This window comes from Notamacropus eugenii, chromosome 1, assembly GCF_028372415.1.
Source record: "Notamacropus eugenii isolate mMacEug1 chromosome 1, mMacEug1.pri_v2, whole genome shotgun sequence".
Classification (NCBI taxonomy): domain Eukaryota; kingdom Metazoa; phylum Chordata; class Mammalia; order Diprotodontia; family Macropodidae; genus Notamacropus; species Notamacropus eugenii.
Window position 1 is genome coordinate 327,352,652 of NC_092872.1, and position 25,428 is coordinate 327,378,079.

At 39.4% G+C, this 25,428-nt stretch overlaps 2 protein-coding genes across 4 annotated transcripts in view; one reads left to right on the forward strand and one right to left on the reverse strand.

The window, feature by feature from the left end:
* Nucleotides 1–11,755, reverse strand: part of PPP2R3C (protein phosphatase 2 regulatory subunit B''gamma) — a 28,447-nt gene extending 16,692 nt beyond the window's left edge. Inside the window, exons 1-4 of one of the 3 annotated variants that reach the window (XM_072629724.1) lie at nucleotides 11,652–11,755; nucleotides 6,549–6,676; nucleotides 469–573; nucleotides 98–210 (exon numbers count right to left, since the gene is read on the reverse strand). In XM_072629724.1, coding sequence (XP_072485825.1) covers nucleotides 98–210; nucleotides 469–573; nucleotides 6,549–6,676; nucleotides 11,652–11,697 — 392 coding nt within the window. In that variant the 5' untranslated portion in view covers nucleotides 11,698–11,755. Of the gene's footprint in view, nucleotides 1–97; nucleotides 211–468; nucleotides 574–6,548; nucleotides 6,677–7,654; nucleotides 8,205–11,651 lie in introns of those variants that run through there. The other 2 variants (XM_072629725.1, XM_072629726.1) reach the window with 2 other exon arrangements.
* Nucleotides 11,756–12,017: 262 nt separating this feature from the next.
* The window catches only part of PRORP (protein only RNase P catalytic subunit), a 70,061-nt gene continuing 56,650 nt past the window's right edge, over nucleotides 12,018–25,428 (forward strand). Inside the window, exons 1-2 of the mRNA XM_072629717.1 lie at nucleotides 12,018–12,138; nucleotides 18,301–19,758. Coding sequence (XP_072485818.1) covers nucleotides 18,764–19,758 — 995 coding nt within the window. The 5' untranslated portion in view covers nucleotides 12,018–12,138; nucleotides 18,301–18,763. The remainder of the gene's footprint in view (nucleotides 12,139–18,300; nucleotides 19,759–25,428) is intronic.

The window sequence follows — 25,428 nt, forward strand, 5'->3', positions numbered from 1 at the left end:
TAAAGCAGTTTTAATTTTTAACAATTCTTAATATTTTTCACCTGAAGGTTTGAAATGTTTAACATAAGCACAAATACTAGTTTTAAATGATTCATACTTGCACTTTGGTCCAGCTTTTTCTCCAACTTTCAAAAAGTTTTCATAATTGATCATTGCTTCCTCTCCAATCATAGGTGGTGTCTGGTGTTTATCCAGTAAAAACCATAAATTCTTAAAAGTGACACAGAAGGACAAATAAACAGTAAGACAAAGCAAAAAAAACAAAACCAAACCTCACAAATTTTGACAAAACAAGTTGATTCCTTTTAAAAGAGTTTTAATATTGAATTTTTTTAATCCTCTTTTCCCACCATTACTTCCTCAGCCCCTTATTTCATTAAAGAATGGTTCTAAGTCAAACATTCACGGCTCAGGTGCTATCAATATATATTTATTAACATTTAAAGTAATTCTTTTTTCTACTCTCACCTGTAATTCTTCATTGTCTAATAGTTCCCTACTTTTCCTTTGCAAAAAAACAGCTCTAGACTCTTCTCTTAATTTCTGTAGTAAGACTTCATCTTCAGCTGGTAGCTAAAACATACAAAGAAAAGTTAACAAAAATTTCACAAATAATTTTCAGGCATATTGACGGGCAGTGCTTATCTTGGTCCTAAAGCAATCATTTTGGTACTTTATACAGAAAAAAAAATCCAACAAATTTCTTCCTGGCTTATATTTTGATTGTTTTTAGTTTCAGTTTATCATAATATTTTTGACAGTATACCCCAGTGGTATGCTCTTATTACAGCTTTAGGATAATCTAGAAGAACCAGTGTGATCTAACAGAAAGCATACTGACCTTGGAATCAGATGATTCATTTTAACTCTATGAAACTCAAACTTCCTCATTTTCAAAGTAAATAATATCTGTGCTTGCTATACCAAACTCAATCAAGCCTTCATTAAGTACTAGGTGCCAGGCTTGGTGCTAGGGCCTAATGATAAAAACACAAAGTGAAATAGCTGGTGCCCTCCAAGGAGCTTACATCTTCCTGGGAGATGCATTTACATATATAAGCATATACAGAATAAATAAAAGGTATTTTAGGTAAAGAGGGCATCAGCATTTGTGGAGAGGAAAATCAGCAAAGACTTCACAAAGAAGTTAATACTTGAGTTGAATACTGAAGGAAGTAAGAAATTCTACGATGATGAGGGACAGAGTGAGAAAATTTCACAAAAAAATTTTTTTCACAGAAAATTTTCACAGCACTGCCTCTGGAGTCGGAGGATCTGGGTTAAAATTTTAACTCTGATGCTTACTGCCTATGTAACTTTGGGTAAGTCATTTAATTTCCGGGGGCCTCAATTCCTTATCTGTAAAACAAGGGGGTTGAATTAAATGACTTACATCCATTCCTGCTCCGGCCCTACAAGCCAAGATAACTGCTGCAAAGGTACATTAGACAAGGAGATATACCATGCGTGAGGAGCAGCAAGAATGCCAGTTTATTTAAACGGAAGAGTATAAGAAAGGGATTAACGTAGGAGTCTGGAAAAGGAGGCCAGATTGTGAAGAACTTTAGTAACCAAACAGAAAAATATGTATTTTATCCAGGAAGAATGAGTTGTCACCAATGTCAGATACTGTAGAGAGGACTGAAAGAATGATAAGAGCATCAGACCTGGCAATTAAGAGATCAGAAGTAACTCTGGAGACAGCAGTTTCAGTTTAGTGATGGAATGAGTGAAAAGTGGAAGCATTAAGTTTAGAAAGCTTTTTCTAAGAGTTTGGCTAAGGGAGAGGTATAGTATGCTTGCTTGAGGGGATGGATAATCTAGCAAATATTTTTAAAGGATTACGGAGTCTTGGGTATGTCTGAAGACTGTAGGGAAGGAACTGAGAAAGGGGAAGAGAGAGGAAAAGAGAGAGAGAGAGAATATGAGAACTGAAGATTATAGAGAAGGGAAAGACTGAAGTTGTAATCTGAAAAGTCTCTATTTTCTTAGTAAAGAATAAGGCAATGACCCCAGCTACGGGGTGGGAAGAGTAAAAGGAGTGATGTGATCTTGAGTCAATGGTGTGATATGGCAGGCAAAAATAAAGCCAATTCAATTTTAGGCTTCATTAAGAGGGTTATAGCTTTCAAGAATAGGGAGGACATAGTCCCACTGCATTCTGACCTTGTTAGATCTTATCTGGAATACTATGTTCAATTCTAGGTATCACAATTTAAGGATACTGCTAAGTTGGAGTATGTCCAGATTAAGGGCACCCAAGATAGAAGACAGCTGAAGAAATAGGGTGTGCTTAGCTTGGGGAAAAAAAACTGAGGAATATAATAGCAGTCTTTAAATATCTGAAGGACAGACTTTTAAAGATTATTGAAAACAGTCCTTGTTAGGCAAAAATCAAGAAAATGTTCATAATCCTGTCTCTTGAATAGAGCTTCTGCCAGTATTGTTCAATCATTAAATATATAATAAGTACCTACTATGTCCCAGGCACTATGCTAGGAACAGGGCTGTAAAATGTTATTTTCCAGACTATAAAACTGGAGTTTGCTACCTAACAAACTTTTATGTGTATACCAGGACACCTAAAGACTGCTGCAAGCTTGATTATTTATTGGTGAGGTTCTTCCTTCTTTTCCCTGTTCCACCTATTTGCCATGCCTCCTCTCAGTTCCTCAGCACTTGCTTTGTAATCCCCCTCACTATTCTGTTACCTTTCCATCACATAGCCTGGACTAGGTAGCTTTGGAGTTCCTTTCTGTAACAGCTATCAAATTAGGATCTTTTGCTGTTTCTTGATTTACTAAAACTGTCTCTGATTGAATCATGTGATTAGGGAGGATCTTTCCCACCCATAGTTAGAAGTGTGATTAGGGGAGTTGTTTTGTAGGAGGGTCCCAAGTACCTTTTGTTTTTTCTATTGAGGCACTGGGTCAGAGTGTTATGCCCTCTGGCTCTAAAAACTGTATAAATAGTCTGAGAGTGAGGTTTTACTTTGGGGGCTTAGTTTTTGGAAGAAGGTCTGTGTGCCAGATGAGACTCTGGGAAGCAACCCTGGCTTTTTTTTTTTTTTTTTAAACCCAGATGTTGGTGCTGTCCTCTCTGGTAAAGATGTATGCATGTTAGTGGTCAGGCAGTCTGGAGGCACTATCTGTTGATTTTTGATTTCTCTAAAATTTTGACTTTGATTTTCTCTGATACCTGTGCTTGATTAAAGTCATTAACCCCTCAAAAGTTGCCTTTCCTTTTATGAATGCAGATCTAACAAACTGTGATAACAGGTTCCCCTGTGTATGTTGAGGTGCTTACTGAAACACTTTCCAACTTTGCCATTACATAATATGTATAAACTATACTTTATTCTCCCTAATATGGCCTGAATCAAATCTGAGAAGAGCCTTATTTATTTTTTTATACACTTATGTTTGTTTTTTTCCCCTTTAATCTCATCCTGGAGTGCCACATATTCAGGCAAATCAAGTTCCTAACATCTGTACAGTCCTTTATTTTTTTCCAAAATATCTTAGCATAGAAAAAAAAAGATTCTCTAGACACTTAGGAATTACACGTACAAAACATTTATTATGTATTTATTTTATTCAGCAACTAATAGTTTCAAGACTAGCACTATTAAATGAGAAAGTCACATATCTCAAATGAAAAGTCAATGACAACTCTGTACCTAGAACAATTTACACGGAAATTTATAACAATTATTTCTTACAGAAGTAAATAAGCACAACAGTCTAGGATCTGACAAATCCAAAGATAACTGCTACCAACATCTCTGTCATCTTTAACACCTCCCTATCTATAGCTTCGTTCCCTACTATTACTCTCTTCAAATAAAACCTTCACTATCCCTTCAAGTCATCCTCTATTTTTCCTTCCTTTCCCAGCCAAAAGCTTTCTAAATTCTTGCTTCCATTTCTCTCACTCATTCCTCAATCCTTTGCAGCCTGACCTGCAATCTCATCACTGAACTGAAACTGCACTCCCCAAAGAGAGCTGTTAATACTCACTATTATTACTAAGAACTCATTATTTGACAGTAGCTGAACTGGTAAGCAGACTGGCAAAAACTAGATATAGACTAACACTTTACAACATATTAAGTTAAGCTAAAAAATGGGCACCTGACTTAGACATAAAGGGTGATATCAAAAACAAATCAGAGAAGCAGAGAAAAAATTACCTGCTAGACCTATGGAGGGCAACATTATCTTCCCAATTCCTCAGGCTTGCAACCTAGGAGCCATCCTGGATTCTTCACTATCTCTCACCCCTCATATCTAATCTGTTGCTAAGGGCTGTCAATTTCACCTCTGCAACATCTTTCAAATAATTCCTCTTCTTTTCTCTAACTGGCTACCATGCTAGGGGAGGCCCTCATTTCCTCATACCTAGACTATTATAATACCCTGCTGTTGCAAGTCTCTGCCCACTCCAATTCATTTCCTTGAATCGCAGGTTGGACCATCATACACTCCTGCCTCCTTTTCAATAAACTCTAGCGGCTCCCTACTGCTTTCAGGATTAAATACAAAAGCTCTGTTTGGCATTCAAAGCCATTCATAACATAGCTGCCTAGTACTTCTCCAGTTTTCTTACACCTTCCTCCTTGCCATATACTCCTTTATCCAGAGACACTAACTTTCTGGTTGTTCCACAAACAAGACATTTCATCTCTCAGCTCCCATCATTTTCTCCGACTATCTCCCATGTTTGGAACACTTCTCCCTCCTCCACTCCGCCTACAGACCTCCCTGGCTTCCTTTGTGTCCTAATTTTAGTTAGTCTTTTATTATAAGTCCTTCCTAGACTTTTTTTTATTGTAGTACCTTCCCTCTATTAGTAATTTCCTATTTATCCTGTCCGTAGCTTGCTCTGTATATATTTGCTAACGTTATCTCCCTCACTGGATTGCTCATTCCTTGAAAACAGGGACTGTCTTTTACCTTTTTGTATCCCCACAGTTTAGCACAGTGCCTGGCACATAGTAGGCATTGTAAACATAAAAAATGTTTATCAATCAATCAAATTTTGATTACATAAAATTTAAAAGTTTTTACATAAACAAAACTCATGCAGTTAAAATCAGATGAGATGCAGGTTAATGAGAAAGTCTTGGCAGCAAGTTTATCTGACAAAGGTTTCATTTCCAAAATATTTAGGGAAATAATTTAAATTGGGGAGCCATTCTCCAATTGATAAAAGACCAAAGTTGTTTTCAGAGGAATAGATCCAAGCTATAAGCAGCTGTATAAAAAAATGCTCTAAATCACTGATAGAGAAATACAAATTAAAACAACTCTGAAGTTCTAGCTCACACCCATTAGTTTGACTACCCCTACTTTGCCATTGAATAAGCTTCAGTGACTCCTTATTACCTCCAGAATCAAACATAAAATACCATATTTGGCTTTTAAGGGTCTACATAACCTTCCTACCTTTCCTGTCTTCTTATACCTCTACACGTTTTGCAGAGTGCAAACAAGATACTGTTGTCTTCTAACTCCAATCATTTTGACTGACTGCTCCCTATGCTCTCCCTCCCTCCTCATCTTATCTCCTGGCTTCCTTCAAGTCTCAGTCCTATCTTTTGCAAGGAGGCTTTCTCATTCTTCCTTAATCTTAGGGCCTTCCTTTTAAGATTATCTCCAATTTATATATATATCTTGCTTGCATAAAGTCTGTATGTTGCCTTTCCCATTAAACTGTAAAGCATTTTGAGAATGGGGACAATTGTTTTTTGTTTGTTTGTTTTTTGGGGGGTTGCCTTTCTTTCGTGTCCTGGGCACTCAGCACTCTCTGTCTGGCACACAAGTAGGTATTTAATAAATGTTTTTGTGGACAGTGGAGCTATGAACTAGTCTAGCCTTCTGGAGAGCTGTTTGGCATTGTACTCAAAAAGCTATTAAACTTTGTATAACCTTTGACCCAGAAATACCACTAGTAGGTATATATCCTAAAGAGAGGAAAAGAGAAAACTAGAAAGACTTATATGAATTGATGCAGCGTGAAGTGAACAGAACCAATTTATATGATAACAACAATATTATAAAGACAAATAACTTTCCAAAGACTTGGGGACTATGGTCAATGTAATGACCAATAACAATTTCAGAGGGCTCATGATGAAACACACTACCTATCTCCTGAGAGAAAGGTAATGTTTCAGAGTATATATTTTACATACACACACACACACACACATACACATACACACATACATATATACAGAAATCTGTTTTGCTTGACTATCACATTCGTAACAGAGAGAAGGTAGATGTTCATTGACTGTAAAAAAGAAAATTTAATTAACAAATAAAATAAAATGAGGTGGTAGAAAAAAATTTTAGGTCTTCTAGTGCTCAATTTTGTTTTATGACAATTTTAAGTTCTATGGGAACAAAAGTCCAAAAATAGTTACCACATTAAATATATCTCAATTGACTGATATTAAATAAAATATCCTGATGCCATCTACATTAAAGACTTCAATAACATAAAAATTCTAGGCTCTTTCATTGCTTAACTCTATTACTTACCCTATAATAAAACCGTGGAATAGATTTGTAGAATGCATTTTCATTTTTTCTACCTCCTTTCCATTCTGTGTAGTATTTTGTAAACAGATCCATTTCTTCATCTTTAAGTTCTTTTTCACTTTTTTTTGCTGATAACAGAAAAGATGAACACACACAGATGTGTTTAATATGAAAGATATATCATATCGTCATTTGTGTGCCATATGTACCTTCTAGTTTCATTGACTTTATTCTCTTTCTATTTATTATATAGCCTGCTAGAAAAAAAAAAACCTTCTGCAGAACAATAAAATTTTAATATGTCATTTGGATAAAAGACATTCATGTTACAGGCACCAAAGTCCTGGTAATAGCAACCCCTCCCAGACCCCTAGTCCTGCTTCCAGAGCAGCCCACACAGGTATCATCCGGGGAAGTAACTCCCTGGAGAAGAAGCCAGCCATTGTCACATACAGGGGAAGCAAGCCAGTATATCTAAAACAGCAAGACATGGTGAAGGAGAAACAGGAAATAGCACATGCCAAGCAAGTCAAATCACCATCACCACCAATCATGAAGAAGTTAGGTTGGCTAGATAGAGCTCCAGACCTGGAGTCAAGAAGAACTGAATTCAAATCCAGCTTTAGATAGTTTTTAGGTGTGTGACCCTGGGCATGTCACTTAACTCCAGTTTCCTCAACTGTTAAATGAGGATAATAATAGCACCTGCCAATGCCTCTTGTATAGCAGGCACTTTTAATAAATTCTTGTTCCCTTCCCTCCTCTCCAACCAACCACTGGTACCTTGAACACCATTTCCCCTCAGACCACCATGAGATAGCCTAGGACTCTAAGCCCAAGAAACTTGGGAATAGCAGTGCCTACTAGGCCTGAGTCAGGAAGACCTGAGTTTAAATCCTACCTCAAACATTTACTAGTTGTATGATCCTGGGCAAATAACTTAGCCTGTGTGCCTCAGTTTCCTCAACTGTAAAATGAAATTAAAAACAGCACCTCCTTCCCAGGGTTGTTGTAAGGCTCAAGAGATAATAATTATAAAGCACTCAGCACAGTGCCTTGCACATAATAAGCACTATATAAATGTTAGCTATTATTATTAACATTACAAGGAAAAAAGGCAGAGAAGGCTCCTTCTTCCTCATAACAATCAGGAACAACTGTGACCAACTGCTTCCAACAGTCAGCTAAGTAGAGGGAGTGGCAGAATCTTCCAAACCATCAGTCCTTGTTTCTAGCCCTGCCCTCCTGATCAGCAGCTGGGGAGACAACTCCTGTGGAGAAGGGGCCAGATATGCCCACCAACTGCCAACCAACAGACACAAACAGAGCAGATAAGTCAGCCTAGCTAAAGCAGCAAGGCACCTTAAGGGAGAGACAGAAGGTATTCTGTGCCAGGCAAGTCAAACCACCACTATCACTTTGACTACCATCTTCCCCTTAGATTCTGATGGAAACAGCTCAGGACTCTGAACCCCAGAGCCTTGAAAATGCCAGTGTCTCCAAGCCTGTGGCCTCAGGTCATCATCCTGGGAAATAACTGCTGTGGGGAAGAAGCCTGGCAACTGTTCCTACAGGTGCTATGGTCACAGTTCTTCCCACTATAGTCCCTGGCATTATCAGACAACATCAGAAACTGGTATCATTCATCAAGGAAATGATGTTAAAAAAAAAAAAAGGTGCTACCATCTGCTCTGCCATTGTAATCTAAGAACCATGAGATTTTCTTATGTGATATGCTGCTGAAACTTTCCATATGTGTTATCTTCTCTATTAGAATGTGAGCTCCTTGACTGTCTTTTCTATTTGTATCTCCAGTACTAAGCACAGTGCTTTGAACATGGTAAGCACTTAATGTTTTATTCATTCATAACATTTCAGTGGTTTACTTGTTCCATTCAGAAAAAATTTCAATCAAACTGTAATGTTAACAATTCCATTATTCCCTCCATTGCAAGATTTTGGTCTAGGTCCTACTAACCAATATTAACCAATAAGGTTCTTCAAGGATAAGATAATATTATGTAAAACATCAGCTATTAATATTACAAATAATCCAGACTGCTCTCTTCTTCCAATTTATTTTTGGATCTATCTCTCATTAGACATTCCTATCCCACTGTCGGTACTGTTATACAAATTCCATGAAGTAGCTTTCCCACCACACGTCCAGACAATAAGCATTTTTCATCCATTTAGTTTTTCATATATGGATTAAGTTAATGTCCTTTGCGTAATCAAAAGTAATCAAAAACCTGATAGAATCAACAAAACACATGTATAACGTATATAGCAAGGTAAACGAAAAAAAGAGAAAATCTGGAATGGTAGGTTTTGGATTCAGGTTGTGAAGGAACTTAAGTGTCATATAGAGTCAGTCAGTCAATAACATTTATTAAGTACCTACTATGTGTTAGGCAGTGTCCTAAGCACTAGAGATACAAAAATGAAAAAAGAAAGACATCCCCTGTCCTCAAGGAGCTAACAATCTAACATAGAAAGACAATACAAAAAAGGAAGTTGAAAATAACCCACAAAAAGAAATTGAAAAGCAGAGGAAGAAGGTGCTGTGGAAGGTACGCAACATGGGGGCATGGTGGAAAAATCAAGAGAAGTTCCAAAGTTGTACAGCCATGTGAGAAATGCGCTGAGGTTCTGAGCTGAGCTCCCTCCTTAAATAGAGGTTTTGGAGTTCATGGTTCTACCTACCAATCAAAGGGATGGTGATGAAGTAGAATACCAAAAAGGATCTTACGGGATGAAATTTTCCTAAGTCTTAGGGCATGGTAGAAAAGACAGAGGAGAGGAGATCGTATTTTATTCTAAGGCAATGGGATGCCACTGAAGCTTCTTGAGAGAAGCACTGACATGGTCAGACCTGCACTTTAGAAATAGCGATTGGACAGAACATGAATTTGGATGGACTGAATATATAGACCTATTTCTGAAATGCAAATTAATGGACAAGATGGTTCATATCAGAGTTGAAAAGGTAGAGAACAGCAGGTTGGACTGCCTTTGGGAAACTGCAGGACTTCTTTGACCCCAAGCTTCCTACAGAAACAAAAATCAATTTCTTTCATAAACAAATGTTGCAAGATGGGATATTATAATTTCCAAATATTAAAAATTAATTTCACTCAAAGGGCAACTGGTGAGGTAAAGAGTGGTAGGGGGGAGGTTCCAGACTATGATAATAATGTGACCAATGAGGAATTTCAAAGATGTCAACATGCAAACAACTATGTACAAAAAAAATATAAGCCAGAAAAATAGGTCTCAGAAGGAAGGCACTAAGACTGAAGAGGACTGGAAGCTACACGGCAATGAAGAGAAGGGAGAGAATTCCAGGCATCAGGGGTGTAAAAACACTCAGAATTAAAAAACGGAGTGTCGTATACAAGAAACGTTAAGGTCAGCGTCACTGAACTGCAGAGTACATGAAAGGCAGAAAGGGGGTATGAGAACTAGAAACGTAGAAAAAGGGGCAAAATAATAAAGGGCTTTAAGAATTAAACAGAAAATTTCATAATTTAATCCTGGAAGTAGAAGGGAGTCACTGGAGTTTTTCGAATAGCGTCAGATCTGCATTTTAGGAACATCAATTTGACAGCTGAGTGGATGATAGAATGGATATGCGGAGAGACTTGAGGCTGGGAAAACAACCCATAGGGCACTGCAATCTAGACGTATGAGGTAATGAGGGCCTGTATTAGTATCAGTAGAAAGAAGGGGTACATATACTATAGGTACCGTGAGTGTTTGTCCTTCGTTGCCAAAGATGACCATGCCATCAGAGAAATGATGATATGATATGCACTTGACATTGTTTTGAGTGAGGGAGGGTCACCAGTCTCACTTCTCCTCCAGAGCCATCTGAATCCACTGACCATCATTCATCAGGATGACTGGAGATGACCCAGGATGAGGCAATTGGGGTTAAGTGACTTGCCCAAGGTCACACAGCTAGTGAGTGTTAAGTATCTGAGGTGATATTTGAACTCAGGTCTTCCTGACTCCTGCACTGGTGCTCTATCCACTGCACCACCTAGCTGCCCCAGAGGTACTATGAAGGTTGAAATGACAGGACTGGAGAGTTGACCGGATTTTGGAAGGGAGGGAAAGAGTGAGGAGTCAAGGTTGACAACTTAGGTGGTGAGCCTGGGTTGTCAACTGTGTTTGCTTAATATCTCCTACAGATCTAAGCATTTAAGCTGGGTAACCCAGCTGATCCTCTCCCTTCCTTTCCTCCCTCCCTCCCTTCCTTCCTGTTCCCCAAACCATAAACCCAGTGCACTCTGAAGCTGATGGGCTGGACAACAAGAGGTCCCAGCCCAAGCTCCATTTAATGGCTGGCTTAGAGTGCTATCACTAGTAACAGTTTCTGGTTTTTTTCCTTTTCTTTTCTTTCTGCTATTTTTCTTTTGTTCATTAAAAAGGCCATCCCCATGACTACTTCTTAAAGAGGTCTATTTATTCACTCAATGAGCATCACCTCCCTGTAAGCCAGTACCTGAAAAGGCCAAGACTTAAAGGGCCAAGGTCTCCCATTGCATCCTGGGCCATCTCCAGTCATCCTGAGGAATATCAGGTCACTGGATTCAGATGGCTCTGGAGGAGAAGTGAGGCTGGTGACCTGCACAGCCCTCCCTCACTCAAAACAAAGTCAAGTGCAAGTCGTGTCATCATTCTCTGACGGCATGGTCTTCTTCCGCAACGAAGGAGGAAGAACACAGCACTTAAGCAGGCCTAAAAACCCACAAGAGTCCCCAAAGCACTCCAAGCCTTGGGGTGTTACCCTGGAAAAGAGGGGGCACGCCTCCCAGGGCCGTCTCTTCTGTACTTGCGCATAAGCTCCCAGGGTCTAGAGGGCACACGGGGATAGGAACATAAGACTCTGGGTACAAATTGACTGGTTTTCATCCAGGTGGTGGCGGAAAGGCAGAGAAAGCCCCAGGGCCACCTCTCCCCGACACTGGGGAGCCGCGGCCACCTAGCAGCTGAGGCACCGGCCCTGCCGCCAGGCCCGTGACCCGCAGGCGCCGAGGACCCCGGCCGCCCCTGCCTCCCCGACCTCTCCGTGTCCGCCCAACTTCTCCTACTCACATTTTGGGGCTGCTAACCGTCTGCGAAGCACCTCTCTCCAGTCCATAGATGGATCCCTGCGTGGTGCCTCAGACCGTGGCTCTTCACTAACGGCTGCGCAGTGGCTCCGTCTCCAGAGCCCCCGAAGCAGGCCACCGTAGTCATTTGGGGAGGGAGTGGGGCGGGGAAAGGAGGGCGGTCCCGAGGAGGGTGACGCTCGTCGTCCATCTTAGGTCCGGGCGGAAGTGTGAGCGGAGAGGCACACAGGCGTTAACGGCCGACCCCCCCCCAGGAGAAGGTCTATTATTCGACAGAAAGTACGGAAGGTGGATGGCAGTCAGCGTCAACTGCCCTCTTCGCGATTTCCTTCTAAAGAGCTGCCGTCTCTTCTCTTTCCCGCGTTTTCCAGCTCCATAATCGTCACGTGAGGCCCACGTCGAGAGGAGAGCGTGCCGCTGCGCACTTCCGCCCGAGCAGCTGTCCCTTCCCTGCCGCCGGCGCCCGCACGGTGAGTTCCCCTTGGGTGGGCGCGGGCCTAAGTTGTGTGTAGCTCCGGGTCACCAGGACGACGAGAGACACGAAGGACTGAACCAAGCGCTTCTGCTCCTTCGGGAAATGGAGTAAGGGGGTCTGAAGCTGTTTGATGGCACTTGGTTGGTTTTTTTTTCATTTCTCTTTTCCTCCCGGTGACCCACAGTACCCACAATCTACCGCATCCATGCTTTGAGATGGGATCGCAAAGCCTGTTGGGAAAGGTAGTTTCTGCGTTTCTGACTTTTTTTCTTTAAATTTTATTTTCAGTCGAAGATTCCCCCTTCCCTCACTCTTCCCTCCCCAAGCGCCCGTTAAGCAATTAAGAAAAAGCCCTTTTTACAAGCACATGTAGTCAAGCAAAACAAATGACCTAATTGGCCAAAAAATAGAAAATTGTCCCCATCTGCCCCCACGCACTCCGAGTCTCCCTCCATCGGGAGGTGGGTGTCAGCATTTCATTGGAAGTTCCTGGAGTTTGGGGGCGGTTTTTTTTTTCTCTTGGAAAGAGTGCTTTTCTGGGTCCTTTATAGGATCTTAGGAGGTCGTATTGTGAGACGTAAATTGATTCTTAAATTTTAAAAAAAATCGTCCCTAGCTTAGAATAACACTTCACATGGAGTTAGGGGCATGACTTCATGTAGGCATTGAGAAGATGGAGGGCCCCAGTTCTTAGCAGCTGTAAAAAAGCTTCCGCAGGCTTTTTACTTAAGGTAATTGGTTAAGGGTAGCCGGAGTTCTCTTCAGTGTTGGGGAACATTAGTCCCTCCTGAGAGCAGCTTTCCTAATGGGTAACAAGGTGCAGAAAATGTTGAACCCAGATATCAGTTCTGACGTAACTAGGTGAAGCCTTAAGGTTATTTGATCTCTTTGAGTTTCAGGACGCTTTAAATGTAAAGTGTTAAATGAAATAACACTCCTAGTTTATAGTGGAATCCCAGATGTGAGGTATCACTGTAAGCAAGTCCCTTAAATTGTCCAGGCCTCTGTTTTCTCATCAGAAAAATGGGAGTGGGGGATAGGGGTGTGTATTGTTAGCTAGAGAGTTAAAGATCTTCCCCATTCATCCATGGGCCTGCCAATTAAGGGAAGCTTGATTAGGGGAGGCCCACACTTTTTGTTAATTTCTAATGCAGTGGTTCTCTAGGGTGGTGATGCCCTCTGGCTCAGAAGAGTATATAAATACTCCCAGGTGAGGTTTTACTTTACTTAGGTTTACTTTTTGGAAGTGTGTGTCTGGCGGAGGAGACTTTGGGCAGCCTCTAAGGAGCCCTCCCCACCCCCTGAAAACCCAGATGCTGGGGCTTTTCTCTCTCTGGTAACTATGTTTGTACAGTCAGACAGTTGGATCTGTCTGTTGAGCTGTGATGTATGTATGGCTTGTGGTTGAACAGTTGAAAGCCCAGTTTGTTGATCTTTGTTTCTCTGTTTGTATTTTCTCTGAAGTTCAGGGTGCTGACTTTTTGCCCTGAACTAAGTGAATGATATCTGTGCTTGATTAAAATAATTGTTGACCCCCTCAGAAGTTGCTTTCCTTTAATTTTTTTTTAAATTTTATTAATTTTATTTATTTTTAGCGTTCTACAATCACTACTATATAACTTAGATTTTTTCCCCCTACTTACCCCACACCTCCCCTCTCCCTCCCCAAGACGACGTACTATGCTATAGGATATACACATACATTTCTATTAAATACATTTTCACTATAGTCATGATGTGTAGAAGAACTAAAATGAATGGGAGAAATCATATAACAAACCAAAACATAATACACACGCACACAAAAATGGTCTGCTACATTCTGTGATTGAATTCCATAGTTCTTTCTCTGGATGTGGAGGGCATTTTGCCTTAGAAGACCATTGGGAATTTTTTTTTTTTTAAGTCCTTGCATTGCTATGAAGTTCCAAGTCTACCAGGAAAAACTCTCGCACACTGTGGTCGTTGCTGTGTACAAAGTTCTCCTGGTTCTGCTCGTTTTGCTCAGCATCAGTTCACATAAGTCTTTCCAGGCCTCTCTGAAGTCTTCTTGTTCATCATTTCTTATAGTGCAACAGTATTCCATTACATTCATATACCATAATTTATTTAGCCATTCCCCAATTGATGGACATCCCCTTGGTTTCCAGTTTTTGGCCACCACAAAGAGGGCTGCTATAAATATTTTTGTACATGTGGGACCCTTTCCCATTTTTATGATCTCTTGGGGATACAGTCCTAGAAGCGATATTGCTGGGTCAAAGGGTATGCATATTTTTGTAGCCTTTTGAGCATAATTCCAAATTGTTCTCCAGAATGGTTGGATGAGCCCAAAGCTCCATCAACAATGAATTAGTGTTCCAACTCTCCCACATCCTCTCCAACATTTATCCTGTTCTGTCACGTTTACCAATCTTATAGGTGTGATGTTGTACCTCAGAGTTGTTTTGATTTGCATCTCTCTAATCAAAAGTGATTTAGAGCATTTTTTCATATGATTATAGATATCTTTAATTTCTTCTTCTGAAAATTGCCTGTTCATATCCTTTGACTATTTATCAGTTGGGGAATGACTTGTATTGTTGTACGTTTGACTCAGTTCTCTATATATTCTAGTTGCTTTCCTTTTAGAAAAGCAGATCTAAGAACCTGTACAGCAGGCCCTCCTGTGTATGCCAGGGTTCTTGCTGATACAGGGTGTTGGAATTAGATGATCCCTGAAGTCCCTTCTAGCTTTAAATCTGATTTACTTCCTAAGATTTAGTCCAAGCCTTATTTTGGAGATAAAGAGAAACGATATCTACAAAGTTACATTATACATGGTACAGCTGGGATTTTCACTGATTAACAAGATGAATGCATATCTTTCTTTTCCTAATTGCCGATACCACTTTTTAAAGTTTTTAGCTAAGTATGGAAGTGGCTAGAGCACCCAGCCTGGAGTCAGAAAGACCTGATGTGTACTAGTTCAGATGTGTACTAGCTGACTAGCTGACCCTGGACAAGTCATTTAACCCTATTTGCCCCAATTTCCTCATCTGTAAAATTATCTGGAGAAGGAAATAGCAAACTATTCCAGTGTCTTTGCCAAGAAAATTCCAAATGGGGCAGGAAAAGTTGGATACAGCTGAAGAACAATGACAAAATTTATCAATGTCCGGTTGCTCCTCAGGACTCGCTGTTTTGGGAGTGTGGAGACTTGACCAGAGCTGGGCAACATATGCATTAGATAATTTGACTTTCTTGGCTTACTTATGATCTCTTAATTGCAAAATCTGATAGTTTTATTTTCGGTATTCATCTTTCTGCTTCATTTGACACTCCCAAATATTTTCTTGTGTGAGTTTTCATGATGCCACCTGATTTTGCCTCCACTTGTCTAACCACTTCTCCTTGGTCTTTGCTGGTTCATAATCAAAATTATGGTCCCTATGTGTGTCTTACAGGATTCTGTCCTGGTTTCTCTTATCCTTCAGTGACCACATCAACTCTAACAGATTTGCATGTCTGAGGAAATGACTTACAGATCCCTATCTCCAGTTATGATATCTTCCCTTGGCCTCTGTCTCACATCACCAAGGTTTGCTAGATCTCAGACTCGATATCCTGGAAATATCTCAAACTCAAAGGGTCCAAAAGAGGACTCATTATTGTCTTCCTTATTCCTTTAAATCCATTCTTCCTCCAAACTTAATGGCCATTGTGACATTTTAAAAGTTTGAGAGGCATAATTTCTGGGTAATTTAATTATTTTATTAATAATGCTGTCCAGTTGGCCATCTCTCTTAGACCAAAGATTCCTCATGGCAGTAGGCTCACCTAGAAGAGTAGATATTCCTGAGGGTGGCAATCAGTTCTGATTGGTTAACAGTTAATGAGAGAATGAATATTACAATGAGAGGCTGAGCTATATTAACATGAGGGTCTTTGTGTATATGACTTGTATCACCCAAATCTTGGTCAATGAAACCTACCAATTTCAATATCAGCTGTTTCACAAAAGGGAAAATCACCATTTTCCCAGAGCTGAGGAGTGAGCAGGAATGTACACATTAGCCTAAACTTAGAATTTCCCTTTACTGTCTTTGATTAAGTCTTGGCCTGGGAAAATCTTTGAGCAAGATTTGAGCAAGATTTTCCATAGTGGTTGACTTCTGGATAAGGAAGTAGAAAAAGGGAAAAACTTTGGTTCTGATTCAATACTGAGTTATTATTTCAAGAGAGAAATAATCCTTTCTCTCACTGGCCCAGATTCATAACCTTTACTTCTAATTCACCCTCACTTCATTTCTCTAGTCAGTTGCCAAATCTTGCCATTTCTGTCTCTACATTTCTCATATTTGACCTCTTTCTATTTAAACAGTCACTAACTTAGTTCACACACTCATCTCTTCATACCTAGGCTATTCATTCCAGTGGCCTCTTGCCTTGAGACAGCTAGACAGCACAGAGATAGAGAGCACTGGGTCTGGAATAAAGTAGACCCGACTTCAGAGCTGGTCTCAGACACTTACAAGCTGTATGAACCTGGGCAAGTCATTTAATCTCTGTCTGTCTCAGTTTCCTCAACTGTAAAATGGGGATAATAATGGTACCTACCTCCCAGGGTTATCATAAGGATAAGATGAGGTAACATTTGTAAAGTGCTTAGCACAGTGACTGGCATGTAGCAATCACTTATTAAATGCATGTTTTCTTCCTTCCTAATTGGTCTCCCTGCCTCTTAACACTCCAGTCCATCCTCCAGCTCTGCTACCAAAGTGATTTACCTTAATTTCAGGTCTGACCATCACACCCCTACCTGGTAAAATCCATTAGCTTCTAATTGTCTCAGGGATCAAATAGAAACTGTTTAGCTTTCAGAGCCCTTTACAACCCTGACCCAACTTATCTTTCAATCTCATTGTACACTACTCCTCTTGCACTCTGCAATCCAGGCAAATTACACTCTTGTTTCTCATACAGAGCATTCAGTCTCCCATCTGTGCCTTTGCACTTACTTTCCCCCATACCTGGAATGTACTCTCTCTTTACTTCTACCTCACATAATTCCTCTTCAAGGTGGAGCCCAAACAACCTTCTTTATGAAGTCTTTCCCGCTCCCAAACAATCTTGTAGTTATACTTTGTATTTATTCCTTTTATATTTATTCTGTATACACTTATATATGTACTTGTTATCTCCCTTTCCTTTTTTTTGTGTTGTCTTCTCCCACTCACCCCTCTAGTATAGAAGCTCCTTGAAAATAGGAATTATTTAATTCTTTTCATATTTTCAACACTTAGCTTAGTTCCTGGTATGTAGTAGGTACTTTATAAATACTGGTTGATTGGTTGACAGTGGGAATCCCTGTCTGGTCCCATATTGGATGCTTCCAGCAAGCGACAACTTTTTTAAGGTCTAGAACTCAACCCAATGGGCCCCTAGGTGGCACTCCTTCACTGTAATGGTTATTGTGATGATCAGATAAAGTAACATATATATATACATACATACATATATATAAGCGTTTTGCAAACCTCACAGCACTATATGAGCATTAATTATTATCTCTGTATGTATCTTTTCTCCCCAAAAGACTGAACTTCAAGCTCTCAAACAAGGTCTGTTATGTAAACTTTGTATTGCTTCCTCAACTTTAAATAAATAATAAACATTTATTAAGCATCTATGTGCCAGGTTTTGGACTGGAGATATAAATTCAAAAAAGACAGTCACTACTCTCAAGGAGTTTGCAATCTAATGGAGAAAACCAGTACATAAAACGAAGCTGAAAATTTATAGAGGGGAAGGAAGGTAGTAGCTCATTTGAGGACATACTGGAGAAGTTAGTCAGAGAAGTCTCAAAGATAAGGAATGTGGAGATTTCTGGGCTGTGGTTTCTCATTCAATAGAGGTTTAGCTTTCATGGCCTCATCCTCTAATCAAGTAGAGATTAGTGGTGAGGTGGAGTTCCTAGGCTAATCAAATCTCATGAAGTTATCACCCTAATGAATTTCCTGGGACCAGTGGAGGAGTTCCAAGGCAGTACAGCCTAGTGAGAAATGAGGAGTATAATCACAGTGCTTGAAATGAGCCTTTTGTAAGATTGCTGTTAAATACCATTTGTGACCCTGGATGGGGTGCTAATATTCTACTATGTGTTTTTTATTTTTAGGTTCTCTGACTGGCTTATAAGGAAATAGCTCTCATTTGGAGTCAGAAGACCTAGATTCAAATTATGGTGTATCACTTATTGTGTGACCTTTGGAAAGTCATTTAACTTTTCTGGGCTTCAGTTTCCTCATCTCTAAAATGAAGGAGTTGGACTAGATGACTTCTAAGGCCACTTGCATCTCTAAATCTACAATCTTATGAACTCCAGTACCTAGAAGAACCTTAGCTTTAAGCAGAGTGCTGTGTCCTAGATATCGAATCTGACTGCCTCTTTGTGCCTAGAGAAAAATCACCCTTACCTGCAGTGAAATATTTGTGTTCTCCTGAAAGGATTTTAACTTGTTTTTCATTGAAAAACTGAACATTATTCAAAATTGGCCCATTTTGATCCCCTCACGATCCTCTACCCATCCCTGTGTTCTTGTATTTAATCAGTCCCTGGATCTCTGTCTCCATCCTGGATAATGACTTTCCTTTTGTCTTTCTGTCGGAGTTTGCAGATGGTTTGGAAGAACAGACTGTATCAAGGACCAAGTCCCAGGAACCAAACATTCTCTGTTTTATACTCCTACTTCCTCATTTGTCAGAAAGAGCAGAGGTATTTTTCTCTTACGTTACCATTTCTGCAAAATACCAAAGCAATGAAATTGCTTATTTCCAAGGCCATATCTAGTAGTAAGAGTGGTAAGAACAGAAGTAAGCCAGAGTCTTCTGTTTCCCATCATCCCTTGTTTTCAGCTGGAACTGCTAAGAAGAAATCAGAGATGCTTGGATGTAAGAAAGATGAACAACACCGTTTTCCCATTAGCAGCCCTGTGTTACTCCCAACAAAACCTTTGAATTCAGAAGAATGGGAGAAAGTAAAGGAAAATTTTGAAAAAAAAGACATTTTTGAAAATTGGATGATGGCACAGATGATCAAATATAATTGCTCTATAGATATTGCAAAATCCCTGCTGTCTTGGATAGCCAGAAAAAATAATGGCATCGTGGGATATAAGCTACTTATTGGATACTTGACTTTGTGTGTTTCTCAGAGCCAGACAGCAGAGGTTATCGATGTCTATGAAATTCTGAAGACCAGGTACAGAACTCTAGAACCTGAAGGTTATACTCTTCTCATCCGGGGATTGATCCATTCAGAGAGGTGGAGAGAGACCCTGATCCTGTTAGAAGACATCAAAAAAGTCATGTCTCCTTCAAAAAAGAATTATGGTGACTGTATTAAAGGAGCTCTTCTTCACCAAGAACTGAACTTAGCTTGGAATCTGTATCTTGAAATGCTTAATCACAGAATAATTCCTAATTGGGAAACTTTTCAGGCTTTCTTTGACTTTGCAAAAGGTATGAAGAATAATCAATTTGAAAGAAAACTCTTAGACATCCTTTTATATCTAAGACACAATCAAATGTATCCCACTGAACCTTTTGCCCACAGTATAAAAGCATGGTTTGAGAGGTAAGTTGTGATTTTAAAAGAAAAATCCTTATAAAACATTTATACCCTGGACTAAGTAGTGCTTTTTGATAGTTCATTGTAATCATTTATAGCATTTAGTTTTCACATTTCTTGTATCTCCTAATTCTTTTCAGTAATAGTAACAAACCTAAACTATGCTAGTTTCTAGCTTCCAAATAAGAAAGAAAAGTATTTATTTTGTACCTTTTTCTCCTTTCTCTTGATCCAACTTTGAGTTTAAAGGTGGTTAATTTTTGTTTTGTTTTATTTATTTTTTAAGCTGAGGTACCTGGAGTGAAAGAAAAAGGAAAGTAGAATTTGACTGGAACTTTCTGGAGTTTCTCAGGTTCTTCAAAGGTTTAAGTGGCTAGGATAGCATGCCATTGTCTCTTTATTCTCAGCACTTCACAGTTACATAATTATATGTCATAATTTCATTGCATTTGTTGGAACAGCTTTGAACCAAACAGAAAGTAGAATATTTAACTAATTAAGCCATTTGGGAATCTGCAACTAGAGATTTTATTCTTGGATTTTCCCATCTTATCGTGGCGCTCTTCCCCTCTTTTTTGCATATCTCTCCCTCCCCTGTTTTTGTCTGTTGCTTTTCACTGGCTTTAAAAATAATCCATTCCAGGGTGCAAGAGTTGGGAGCATGAATGGGGTGGGGGGAGGGTGTTGAAGGGGGGATGATAAGGCTGTTGATGGAGTCTTTAAAAAAATGGTTTTTAAAAAAATCTGGTAATATCTTTTTTTGCTGACTTTGACTATTTAATTTATTTCCTTAAAAACAAATTATCCTTTTAACTCAGCAATTAAGTGTTTGCTACATGCAAGTCTCAATGGAAGGCCCTGGTTGTACAGTAACAGAAATAACAGCCCTTGCCTTTGTGGTGCCTACTTTGTACTCTATGTATACAATATGCATCCATGTATAATAGAAGTGAAATTGACTGAGAGAGAGCACAAACTGGTGGGGTCACTGAAGGCTTTTCAAAGGAGGTGGCACCTAAGTTGAATCTTGAAGTAATTCAAGGATTCTCAGAGGCAGAAATTAAGAGGAACTACATTCAAGGAATGGGATTCAGGGGAGATGGAAGATCAGTTTTGTAATAGGCTAAAAAGCTAATATTTCTTTTGGGTTAGACTAGATTTCATGGTGTGAAGCAGCTGGAGTTAAAACTGGAAAAGCACATAAGAGCTAAATTGTCCTTAGATGCCAGGCTGAAAGATTTATGTTGTATCCCACTGCCTTCTCTATTCTGTAGATTTTCAATTATGTTCCATGTTTTAGCTCAGAAAATGGGAATTATATCTCTGTTTTTTGTCTTTGGGGCAGGGTAGCCTAAGGCAGACCTTTGAAGTAGTAATAAATAATTACTGAGTTTACTATATTCGAAACAGTGCTTAGGTATATTGGTTGAATACAAGAACGGTAAGACAGTTTCTTTGTCCTGGAGCATACTGCTCTTTGGGAAGAAGTACATCACAGTTAAAGAGTTTGAGACAACAAGGCGGTATGAGAGGGTTAATTGTTATATACAGTTACTGATTGGTACCAGTAAAAATGTTAATACTGATAAAGCAGAGATTACTCTGGCATGGAGTGATGTGGGAGGGTTTTGAGATTCAGGTTATGAGACAACTTAGTATAGATAACCCAGTTCAATTGCTTCCTACACAGTACTACTGAGAAAGATGTGGAGAGGGTCGGGGAATAATAGCAATAATAGTTAACATTCATCTCTTACCATAAGGTTTCAAAAGCACTCTGCATAAATATCTTATTCAAGTTTCATAATAACTTTATAAGATAGATATCATTAGCATTTTCTCTTTTGAAGGGATCTGGAACTGTGATTTAATTTTTGTGGGTAATTCCCCAATTCAGTTTGATTCAATAAATATTGATTGTTTACATTGTTAAAAAATATAGAGATAAAGAAAAGTGAAACAGTTCCTATACTCGAGAGGGGTATTTTCAGTATAAAATTACAAGGTAATGTCAAAGAGAGGGTGTGAATATTTAGAAAAGTCAGAAAAGGCCTGATGTGACAATCAGTACTTAAACTGTGCTTTGAAAAAGGTTAGTGATTATGAGAGACAGAGATGAGGAAAGGGTACATTCTAAATCTGGGGTACCACTTGTACAAAGGCATGGATATGAGATGCAATGTTACAGATGACTGGGTGACCAAAAGAATGGTTTGGGAAGGAGTTACATGAAACTGATTTTGAAGATGACAAATTCAAGATTCTTATGAGACAGGAAGTTGGAGATGTCCAGTAGGTAGTTAGTAATAGAGGGCTGGAGTCCAGAAGAGAAGTTATGACTGGATTTATAGATTTTGGAGTTGTCTATATAGAGATGATACTTGAACCTTTTTGATCTTGTGAGATCAATAGGGGAGAGAATAAAAAGAGGAGGGTCTAGTAGAAAGGCTTTGGATCACCTACCCATAGCAGATGTTCTAGCAAAAGAAACTGACAAACAGTGCTTACACAGGTACGTAGAGAATAGAGAGAGGGGGACAGGGATCAAGTAGAATAAGAAATGAAAAAAAGCTATTAGATCTGGCAGTTAAGAGATTGTTGGCAACCTTCAAGAGAGCAGAGGTGAAGTGGGAATCATCCATGTTGCAGGGGATTAAAAACTAAAGAAAACTGATACAAGTGCAGAAATCAGTTCTAGTAGTTCATCTGTAAAAGGGAAAAGATACAGGACAGCATTTTGAAGGAATAGCATGGTCAAGTGAAGTAGGTTTTTTTGTGTGTGTTAGTCAAAGCATAAAAACACAACTCTAATCAATGTAGTATAATTGTTACCACAGGGTTTTCATTTCAAAATAAATATATGGATATCTTTATACAGTAAAGACATTCTGACATGTTCTCACATGATAATCAGTTAATCAACAAGTATTAAATGCCTACTATGTTCCAGGCACTGACTATTAAGCAGTAGAGATACAAGTACAAAGAATGAAACCCCAGTCACAAAGACTTTGCATTCTAATGTGATATACAAGTACATATAAAAATATAACGGTAATAAATACAGATATGTACAAAGTAGTTAAAATATAATATAGTCTGGGAGGGAGACCACTAGCAGTTGGGGGGAAGGCTTTACGCAGAACATAGTGCTTATGCTCTATCGTCAAGGAAGAGAAGGTAGAGGTAAGGAAGGAAAGAGTACATTCTAAATATCTCTTAGAAGTGAAGATTATACATTCTAGGCATTGGGGATGACCAGTATTAAGGCATAGGAGACAGGAGATGAAGCACTGTCTTTGAGGAAGAGAAAGAAGGCCAGTTTACCAGCAGAGTGCAGAAAGGAGAATAATGTCCATTGAGTCTGGAAAGACAAGTTAGGGCCAGGTTCTGTAAGACTTTAAAAGCTAAGCATAGGTTTTTATATTTGTTCCCAGAGAAAATAGGAAACCACTAGTAGAGGCTGAGTAGGATGTTTAGATCTTTCTTTAAGGAAAATTGCTTTGGCAACATCATATAGTATAGACCAGAGTGGTGAGAGAAGGGAAGCAGGGAAACCAATTAGGAGACTAGTAGAATAATCTGGGTGAGAGTAGATGAGAGCATGAACTGAGTTGGTAGCCATGTGAGTAGAGAGAAAGGATCAGATTAGAGAAGTGCTGTGAAGTTGAACCAGCAAGATTTGATTGGATATATAGAGTGAGAGAAAGAAATCAAAGATAATACCTAGGTTATGAATCTAGGAGATTGTAAAGCTGTTTGTGCCTTTGACAGGAAGAGGAACTAAGTTTAAGGTATCACTGGGAAATCCAATAGATGATACAGATATGAATGAGAGAGAAGACTAGAGTCATCTGCATAAAGATGATAGTTATATCCATGTGAACTAAGGAGGATACTGAAAGAATATAGAGGAAGAAGGGGGAAAGACCCAGGACCAAATCCTTGTGAAAGACCTATAATTAGGTGCCATTATATGGATAATGAACCAGCACAGGAGACTGAAGAGGAGCTAGATAGGAGAGTGGTGACATAAAAAACCAAAGAGAAGGGAGTATTCAGGAAGAGAAGGCAGTCAGCAGTGTTAAATGAAACAGGTTGAGAAAGATTAGGACTGAGAAAAGACCATCAGATCAGGAGACCACTGGAAACTTTGGAGAGGCCCGTTTCAGTTGAGTGATGAAATCAAAAGCCAGACTACAAAAGTAGAGGAATGACTGATAAAGAAGAGGAAGTGGAGATAACATGTGTGTGCAACTTTTTCAAGGAATTTGAGAAAGAGAGGAATGATATAGAACAATAATTTCTTGGGGATAGTAAGGCCTAATGAAGGTTTTATAAGGGTAAAAAGAATTGGAAGAAGGAAATAAGCATTTTTATAGCACCTATTGTGTACCAAAGGGCAGAGATGCAATGGATAGAGTACAGGTCCTGGAGTTAGGAAGACTCATCTCCCTGAGTTCAAATCTGGCCTCAAATACTTACTAGCTGTGTGACCCTGGGCAAGTTACTTAACTCTCTTTACCTCAGTTGTCTCATCTGGAAAAAAAGATGGCAAACCACTCTAATATCCTCGCTAAGAAAACCCCAAATATTTTCTCTTTGACCTGGGAACTCTGGAACTTGGCTAGAATATTCTTAGGAGTTTTTCATTTCTATTTTGCCTTCTGGTTCTAGAACATCAGGGCAGTTTTCCTTGATAATTTCTTGAAAGATGATGTCTAGGCTCTTTTTGATAATAGCTTTCAGGCAGTTCAATAATTTTAAAATTATCTCTCCTGGATCCATTTTCTAGGTCACTTGTTTATCGAGTGAGATACTGCACATTATCTTCTATTTTTTCATTCTTTTGGTTTTGTTTTATAATTTCTTGGTTTCTCATACAATCATTAAGGCTCCATTTGTTCCATTCTAATTTTTAAGGAATCATTTCTTCAGTGAGTTTTTGGTCCTCTTTTTCCATTTGGCCCGTTGTACTCTAGCAGGTCCCTGCTTCTACTGTACCATCTTTGGCCACAGTCTTAAGAAATCTCACTATTGGCTAGACTTTTAGGAATCTGAGCACCTTCATGGAAATGGGATGGGCCTTATATACAGAAAGATTGTGGGAGGGAACTAGGGGTGGTCTAGTAGTCTGGGAGGAGGGGTTTAGGGAGGGTCTTGATGGGACTGGGGTGACTAAAGGTTGTTGTACTTCGTCTTCAAAGAGGACCAAAATGACATCACCTTGATAAAGTGAAGTTTCAGTGTGTCTCACTGTGGCTGATCAGACCAATACGAGCTCGAAATGCTCTACCACAGGTTGGGCACAGATAGTCTGTATGAATTTTGGGGGTGATTACTCCAAATTTGTGCATCCTACATTTACTTTGTGCTGTCTCAATTCTGCTTTGCTCATAGAGCACAGCACCCTTTCTGATGTGGGCACATCATGCTGACCAATCCTGTGCCAGTGATTCCCATGTTGAAGAGTCAAATCCAAAGTTCTTGAGAGAGATCTTGAGAGTGTCCTTGTATCACTTTTTCTGACCACCATGTGATCTCCTGCCCCATGTGAGTTCTCTATAAAATAGTCTTTTTGGCAGTCATCTGTTCTGCATTCGAACAACATGGCCAGCCCATCAGAGTTGTGCTCTCTGAACCATAGTTTGAGTGCTTGGCAGTTCAGCTCAAGCA